The sequence below is a fragment of the Neopelma chrysocephalum genome, unplaced genomic scaffold (assembly GCF_003984885.1).
Source record: "Neopelma chrysocephalum unplaced genomic scaffold, ASM398488v2 Primary Assembly neopelma1_96464, whole genome shotgun sequence".
Classification (NCBI taxonomy): Eukaryota; Metazoa; Chordata; class Aves; order Passeriformes; family Pipridae; genus Neopelma; species Neopelma chrysocephalum.
The window spans coordinates 40619-49500 of NW_020925111.1; the positions used below are offsets into that span (position 1 = coordinate 40619).

At 57.1% G+C, this 8882-nt stretch overlaps 1 protein-coding gene across 1 annotated transcript in view; it reads left to right on the forward strand.

Moving 5' to 3' along the window:
• LOC113981334 (1-phosphatidylinositol 4,5-bisphosphate phosphodiesterase gamma-1-like) overlaps nt 1-8882 on the forward strand; it is a gene marked incomplete at its 3' end in the record, with an annotated part of 27168 nt that overhangs the window by 2701 nt on the left and 15585 nt on the right. The window contains exons 2-7 of the mRNA XM_027708681.1: nt 6133-6282; nt 6369-6462; nt 6560-6607; nt 7738-7822; nt 7955-8035; nt 8130-8164. Coding sequence (XP_027564482.1) covers nt 6133-6282; nt 6369-6462; nt 6560-6607; nt 7738-7822; nt 7955-8035; nt 8130-8164 — 493 coding nt within the window. The remainder of the gene's footprint in view (nt 1-6132; nt 6283-6368; nt 6463-6559; nt 6608-7737; nt 7823-7954; nt 8036-8129; nt 8165-8882) is intronic.

An 8882-nucleotide genomic window follows, 5' to 3' on the forward strand; every position in this document is an offset into this window, starting at 1 on the left:
TTGGGCATGGTGGCGTGACCGGCTGTGTGGTTGTGGTGGGATGTCCTGCCATGGTGGGGTGACTGGCTGGGGAGTATTTGGGCATGGTGGGATGTCCTGGTGTGGTGGGGTGACTGGTCATGGGGTTCCTGTTCAGGGTGGGATGTCCTACCATGGTGGTGTGACTGGCTGAGGGGTTCCTGGGCATGGTGGGGTGTCCTACTGTGGTGGGGTGACTGGCTGGGGAGTTTTTGGGCACGGTGGGGTAACCAGCTCTGGGGTACTTGGACGTGTTGGGGGGTCCTACCGTGGTGGGGTGACTGGTTGTGGGGTTCCTAGACCTGTTGGGATGTCCTACCTTAGTGGGGTGACTGGTTGTGGGGTTCTTGGACCTGTTGGGATGTCCTGCCTTGGTGGAGTGACTGGCTGTGGGGTTCCTGTTCATGGTGGGATGTCCTGCTGTGGTGGGGTGACTGGTTGTGGGGTTCTTGGACCTGTTGGGATGTCCTGCCTTGGTGGAGTGACTGGCTGTGGGGTTCCTGTTCATGGTGGGGTGTCCTACCATGGTGAGGTGACTGGTTTTGGGATTCCTGTTCATGGTGGGGTGTCCTGCCATAGTGGGGTGACTGGTTTTGGGGTTCCTGAACCTGTTGGGATGTCCTACCTTGGTGGGGTAACCGTTTTTGGGGTTCCTGTTCGTGGTGGGATGTCCTACCATGGTGGGGTGACTGGTTTTGGGGTTCCTGTTCATGGTGAGATGTCCTGCCATGGTGGGATCTCCATCCCCTATGGAACGTCCTACTGTGGGGTGATTCCCATAAAAGCAGGAGCTGCTGGGCTGGGCAACCATCACCTCCTCCTTCCCACCTTGTCCTGGGGGTGAAGTTGCTTCTGTGTGATCCCGAGGGATTTATATCCTCCCTGGCAAGGAGGTAAAGGAGTGACCGTCGCTGTTCCTGCTCACGGTGCTTTTTACCCCAAAACTGGGCTGCTCCCACTGGAGCATCCCTAAAAACCGTCCTTACTTGTGGATTCACTGGGCTCTTGGGACGTTCTCCCGCCACTGGGAATTGGTGGAATTCCGTGTCTTGGTGCTCGTTACCTCCAGGCTTCAAATGGAGCTGAAAAGAGCCGAGGGATGAAAACCCGGGATTGGGGTGACCCGGAGCTCCACCCTCACCTCATCCCACATCCCGTGCAGGGAAGGAACTCGATTTTGGGATATCACCTCTCCTGGATGATGGCAAAACCCACCCTGGAGGTCTGGGAGGTGCCTTTTCCCTGGAGGGGCTCAGAGGGGCTGATCCCAAGCCGGATTCCAGCCATGGAAAGGCTTTGAGCTGGGAAGGAGGGTGGCAGGAGTGGGATGAGTGATGGGAGGAAGGACACCCATTCTTGGAAAGGTGGTTTAGATCCTCATGGAGAAGAGCTCGTTATCCAGTCATGGAATTAAGGCATTCCCAGCTCCTTGTTTTTTCCGGAAGTGCCACACGCTGCCGGGTTGGGATGTTATGGAAGTGCCGGGATCTCCCACACCTCACGCCTGCCAGGACCATTTCAAATCCCCCCTTCCGACCGACATCCCACTGGGAGAGGGATTAGTGGGAAGGGCTGATGTCTCTGTTAGGAATTGTCAGGGCCAGGACAAAGATCCAGGCTCTCCCCTGGACTCCCAGGATAATTACATGCTTTGTTAAGTGGCTGATGGACACGTGTCCGGGCCCAGGATCCATGACCAGGCCTGGGATCTGTGTCCGGACCTGGAATCTGTGTCCAGGCCTGGGATTCGTGTCCAGGCCTGGAATCCATGTCCAGGCCTGGGATGCATGTCGAAGCCTGGGATCTGTGTCAGGACCCAGAATCTGTGTCCAGGCCTGTGATTCATGTCCAGGACTGTGACCCGTGTCCAGGCCCAGCATCCGTGTCCAGGCCTGGGATCCGTGTCCGGACCCAGAATCTTTGTCTGGACCTGGAATCTGTGTCCAGGCCCAGGATCCATGTCCAGGCCCAGGATCCATGTCCAGGCCCAGGATCTGTGTCCAGGCCTGGGATCCGTGTCCAGACCCAGAATCTGTGTCTGGACCTGGAATCTGTGTCCAGGCCCAGGATCCATGTCCAGGCCCAGGATCCATGTCCAGGCCCAGGATCTGTGTCCAGGCCTGGGATCCGTGTCCAGACCCAGAATCTGTGTCTGGACCTGGAATCTGTGTCCAGGCCCAGGATCCGTGTCCAGGCCTGGGATCCGTGTCCAGGCCTGGGATCCGTGTCCACGCCTGGGATCCATGTCCAGGCCCGGGATCCGCGTCCAGGCCTGGAATCTGTGTCCAGGCCCGGGATCTGTGTCAGGGCCTGGGATTCGTGTCCATGGCTGGGATTCCTCTCCATGCCTGGGATCTGTGTCTGGACCCAGGATCTGTGTCCAGGCCTGGGATCTGTGTCCAGGCCCGGGATCCATGTCCAGGCCCAGGATCTGTGTCCAGGCCTGGGATCTGTGTCCAGGCCTTTGATCCATGTCCATTCCTTTGATCTATGTCCAGGTCTGGGATCCATGTTCAGGACTAGGATCCATGTCCAGGCCTGGGATCCATGTCCAGGCCTGGGATCCGTGTCCAGGCCCGAGATCCATGTCCAGGCCCGGAATCTGTGTCCAGGCCTGGGATCCATGTTCAGGCCTGGGATCCGTGTCCAGGCCCGAGATCCGTGTCCAGGCCCGAGATCCATGTCCAGGCCCGGAATCTGTGTCCAGGCCTGGGATTCCTGTCCAGGCCCGGGATCCATGTCCATGCCTTTGATCCATGTTCAGTCCTTTGATCCATGTCTAGGCCTGGGATCCATGTCCAGACCTGAGATCACCTGGAACATCACCTCCAAAATTAACCTCATCCTGGAGGTCTCCCAGCTCCTCACCCTCAGCAAATCCCAATTCCCAGCACAGGGAATCTGGCAGAAAACAGCCCAAAAAAGGATCTTTATAAGAAATTAAAAACAACAGGGGTGAAGGCAGCGTGGAAAATCCAAGAGGATTTTGGAGAGGTGACACTTCCAGCCTCGTTAATGCCAAAGAATTAGAAATGGGATTTTTTGGGGAGGAGAAAATCCAGATGGGATTTATCACTGCTGGAGCAGGAGGGATATTTTCTTTCAGGTTTTAAATCCCACCACGGGAATTCCCAGGGGGACACTGTCTCCCAAATTCCCCCCTGGAGGGAATTCTGAGCTTCCAAGTGTCCTGGAAGAACGGGTGACTGAGGTGGACGTGGCTTGTGCCACCAGAGCTGGGATTTCCCGGCACAACATTCCCTCCATCCCCTTTTTCCTCCTAAGGCCTGAAAAAAATTCCCAGGCCTTCACTCAGCATCCCTAAAATCCGCTGGGCAGGACCTGCTCTTCCCACCATTCCAAATCCTCTTTGCCCCAGGAGCTGCTCGCTTTGCATTAGAAAAGAAAAAGGGATTTTCGCAGCTGGAAGCGACTTCCAGGGTGTTTTAATCCTTCCAGGGTGTTTTAATCCTTCCAGAGTGTTTTAATCGCCCGGGGATCCTGGAGACAATGCTGGGAGGAGTTTGGAGACTTAGTTCCGACGTGATGCCTGCAAATCCGCCGCAGATGTGGTTTCCAGGAAGCTCCCGGCTCCGGCTCCCTTGTTTTGTGCAGCCGCTCCCTCTTCCCCTGGTTCTTTGTGGGAATGGGCTCTTTGCCACGGGGAGAGGGATTTGGGGGGTGTTGGTGGGTGGAAAAGCAGGAATTCCCTGTGTTCTGGGCTCGTCCCACAGCATGGGAAGCAGGAGAGGGCGGGATTCAGCCCCTCTGCCCCGCTCAGGTGAGACCCCACCTGCAGAGCTGCCTCCAGCCCAGAAATTCCCAACATCAGAAGGATGTGGAGCTACTGGAGCGAGTCCAGAGGAGGCCACAGAGATGCTCTAGAAGCTGGAGCCCCTCTGCTCTGGAGCCAGGCTGGGAGAGCTGGGAATGTCCAGTCTGGAGAAGGGAAACTCCAGGGAGACCTTGGAGCCCCGTGCAGGGCCTAAAGGGGCTCCAGGAGAGCTGGAGAGGGACTGGGGACAGGGGGTGGAGGGACAGGACACAGGGAATGGCTTCCCACTACCAGAGAGTTAGATGGGATATTGGGAAGGAATTCTTGGCTGGGAGAGTGGTGAGGGGCTGGGCTGGAATTCTCAGAGAAGCTGTGGCTGCCCCTGGATCCCTGGAAGTGTTCCAGGCCAGGCCGGAGCAATCTGGGCTAGTGGGAGGTGTCCCTGCCCACGGCAGGGGGTTGGAATTCCATGATCTTTCCGCTCCCTTCCAACCCAAACCATCCTGGGATTATTGGCAGCACTCAGAAGTCTGGTCCAAGGCTGTGTCCTGGAGCTGTGGAATCCAAGGAATACACCTTTGTGGCCTGTTGGTATCCTCTGACTTCTCCCCTCTCCCTGTGGATGGGCAGGTTTGGGGTTGAGCAGCCGTTTTTTAACCCATAAACCCCTTTTTCCCCCAAAAAAATCTGCCTGTTTGTCCCAAGGAGAGTTTTCTCCAAGCCCCGGGAGCCCCACGGAGACAACGGGATTTGATTTCTTGGGATCTTGTCCCAGAACAAAGCCCGTGCCAGCCTGCGGAGCCCCCGTGTGCCACTTGTGCTACAATCCCACCCTGATCCATGAAATTTGGCTTGTGGTCATCCAGCAAAAAAAAAAAAAAAACCTGGATAAAGCCTCCAGTGTTTTCTGGAGCTTTTCCGCCAAGAAAAACTCCCCGGCCCCTCTTTTCTTGCTTAATCAGCCCCCATTCCTCCCCCAATCTCTTTTCCCTCCCTGCATTCAGCCTTTGCTTTTCCCACTGTGGATCAGGCTCCGTGGACTCTTCCCCACATCGGAAGCGGGGCCGGGGCTGGAAATTCTCCGGGAAATGACCCATTTCCTTGGCAGGACAATGCCCAGGCTCGGGGTCCGGCCGCTCTCTCGGTCACACAAAGCCTTTTCCGGCGTCCCTGGCTCATTCCCAGAGTCCAAACCTTCCCCGAGGGAGGGGTGACGGTTGTGGGATCGGGAACAACTTTGGGTGTTATTCCTAATAATGTGTTATTATTCTGCTCCCGGTGGGACAAATCCACTGGGAAAATTGGGAAGTCTCCCGTGGTGGAGGAAGAGCAGGCTCCGGAAACCCGGCCCTTCCAACGCCACCGGAGCTTTATTTAGCGGGATAATGAGGGAGCAGAGCAGCAGGAAAGCAACGCCCTGCGGTCCAAACTCAAATTACCACTTTTGGGAAGAGGCTCCAATTAAAAGCTGAGCTCAGCCCATCCCAGGGTCTGCCCTGGGCCGGTTGGGATGGGGCAGGATGGACCCGGAGGACGCGTGGCAACCACAGAGCTGGGAAAAGTGTGGGAAGAGCTGGTGGGAGCCACATCCTGGGGATGGGAGTCCGTGGAGGACACAGGGAGTGGGGGGTCATCAGGCACGTGGAGGTGGTGCTGTGGGGACATCCTGTCCTGGGGACGTGATTCCCTGGAGGACACACGGCCATGGCACCCGTGGTGCTGTCATACAAGCAGGGACACCCCATCCCTGGGATATCCTGGGATAAAAATCCCTGGAGGACGCATGGCCATGGCACCCAAGGAGGGACACCCTATCCTGGGATACAAATCCATGTAGGACACACAGCCATGGCACCCATGGTGCTGTCACACAGGCAGGGACACCCCATCCTGGGGATATCCTGGGATACAAATCCCTGGAGGACACACGGCCATGGCACCCATGGTGCTGTCACACAGGCAGGGACACCCCATCCCGGGGATATCCTGGGATACAAATCCATGGAGGACACACGGCCATGGCACCCGTGGTGCTGTCACACAGGCAGGGACACCCCATCCCAGGACATCCTGGGACACAAATCCATGGAACTCATGATGCCATCCCACCCCAACGGAGACACCCTATGTTCCCTGAAGGACATGCCATGCCCGTGGTGCCATCGCACATCCCTGGAGGGCCCCGGGGACGTGTCTCCACGTGGCCACAGCACCCACAATTCCATCACACATTCCCGGGAATGTCCCATCCTGGCAGTCCCACCTCCTGCAGCCTCCACAAGTCCCTCACACGAATCCACAGCATCAGGAGCCATTTCCATGTTCCTCTCTCTCCGCAGTCGACATCCGGGAGATCAAGGAGATCCGCCTGGGCAAGAATTCCCGGGATTTCGAGCGCTACCCCGAGGACGCTCGGAAGTTGGACTTCACCATGTGCTTCATCATCCTCTACGGGATGGACTTCCGGCTGCGGACACTCAGCGTGGCCGGTGCGTTGGGCTCCCACACCCCTCCCCTTGGATCCCACCCCCTTCCCAACATCCCACAATTCCCGTCTCTCCTTCTCCTTTTCCAGCTTTCTGCGAGGAGGACATCAACCTCTGGATAACGGGGCTCAACTGGCTGGTGGCTGATACCCAGAGGGCCCAGACCCCGCTGCAGATCGAGAGGTGGGCAAACACCAACAAATCCCAATTCCCTGCCTGAGGGACAAAAATCCCCCCTGGATCTGCTCCTCCGTGTGTCCATCCCTTCCTTCTTTCCCAGGTGGCTCCGGAAGCAGTTTGACGGGATGGACCGGGCGCGGGAAGGCAGGTGAGCAGTGGCACGGCCCCAGATTCGGAAGCAGGTGGTGGGTTTGGCAGGACGGGACCAGATTCCCTCGGTTGCATCCCAAATCTGGTGGCTTCGTGGGATGAGGGAACACCGGGTTTTTTGGGATCCCTGGAGACACGGAAAATGAGAGATTTGGGTGTGAGGGCCGCGGGGATCCCGATTTCCGTTGCTTTTCCACCAGTAGCAGGAGGGGCTGGACCGTTAATGCAGCTCAGAAACAACTTCCAAAGGCAGGGAAAACCCCAGCTCAAGGGAATTTGCACTTAAGTTATGATGGAGATGGGAATGGGCATCATTTCCAGGTGGGATGATGGCCTAGAGAGCCCAGCTGGTTCTTGGGATGTGCTTCCTCTCCTTGGCCCTCTGCTCACACTTGTGCCAAACACCCTGTGGGACAAGGGAGCACCAGGTTTTTTGGGATGCTTGGAGACACGGAAAATCAGAGATTTGGGTGTGGAGGCCATGGGGATCCCGATTTCCATTGCTTTTCCACCAGTAGCAGGAGGAGCTGGACCGTTAATGCAGGCCAGAAACAACTTCCAAAGGCAGGGAAAACCCCAACTCAAGGGAATTTGCACTTAAATTATGGTGGAGATGGGAATGGGCATCATCTCCAGGTGGGATGATGGCCTAGAGAGCCCAGCTGGTTCTTGGGATGTGCTTCCTCTCTTTGGCCCTCTGCTCACACTCGTGCCAAACACCACATGGGACAAGGGAGCACCAGGTTTTTTGGGATGCCTGGAGACGTGGAAAATCAGAGATTTGGGTGTGAGGACCACAGGGATCCCGATTTCCATTGCTTTTCCACCAGTGGTCATGGAATCATGGAATGGTTTGGGTGGGAAGAGACCTAAAGATCATGGAATTCCAACCCCCTGCCGTGGGCAGGGACACCTTCCACTAGACCAGGTTGCTCCAAGCCCTGTCCATCCTGGCCTTCAGCACTTCCCGGGATGGGACATCCACGATTTCTCTGGGTCCTGTGCCTGGAGGGATCCACAGGCACTGGGAGGGTGGAATCCCCATGCCAGGCAGCAGGATTTGGGGTGGGAGCCAAAATCCATCCAGGGGTTGGTTCTCCATCCCGAATCCGTCTCCCGCTCCGGCAGCATCACCGTGAAGGACCTGAAGGCGATGCTGCCCCAGGTGAACTACCGCGTTCCCAACATGAGATTCCTGCGGGATAAACTCGTGGTAAGGACCCCCTGAACACCCCACCCGGGAGGGAGATGGTTTTCCAGCTTTTCCAGAAGGGCTGGAACCGCCCCGGTGTCCCTGTGTCCGGAGGGGTGGCCCCGCTCTTACCTCCGGCCCCGTCTCCCTCAGGAAGTGGAAGCCAGGAATGAAATGACCTTCTCCCACTTCATCCAGTTCTACAAAAACCTGATGTTTGACGCCCAGAAGTCGGTAAGATCCAGGGATTTGCTTCCCAAGTGTCCCCCAAACCCATGTGATGTGTCCCCTCCTGGCTAAGCCTCGTCCCCTCCTCCCCTCCTTGCAGGTCATCGAGCAGCTGGAGCTCTCCTTCCCTCTGAGGTGAGTTCCTGGGAATGGTGTGGCTCCCATCCGGCCAAGATTCCAAGGGTGGGATCCACAGAGTGGGAAATGGAGGGATTGGGCAGGGCAGGGGGTGGGAGAGGGATTGGAGAGGGGATGGGAGAGGGAAAGGGAACAGGGATGGAAGCAGGATGGAAAGAGGGATAGGACTGGGGAGGAGTAGGGATGGGGGCACGGATGGGAGAGGGAATGGGGATGAGGATGGGAGTGGGAATGAGAGAAGGGATAGGAGCAGGGATGAGAAGAGATGGGAGTGGAGTTGGAGTGGAGTTGGAGTGGGAAAGGGAGCAGGGATGGGAGCTGGGATAGGAGTGAGGATGGGAACAGGGATAGAGCAGATGAGCAGGAATGGGAATGGGGATGAAAGTGGGAATGGGAGCGGGGATGGGAGCAGGGATGAGAAGAGATGGGAGTGGAGTTGAAGTGGGAATGGGAGCAGGGATGGGAGCTGGGATGGAAGTGAGGATAGGAACAGGGATAGAGCGAATGAGCAGGAACAGGAATGGGGATGGGAATGAGAATGGGAGTGGGGATGGGAGCAGGGATGAGAAGAGATGGGAGTGGAGTTGAAGTGGGAATGGGAGCAGGGATGGGAGCTGGGATGAGAGTGAGGATGGGAACAGGGATAGAGCGAATGAGCAGGAATGGGAATGGGGATGGGAATGGGAGTGGGGATGGGAGCAGGGATGAGAAGAGA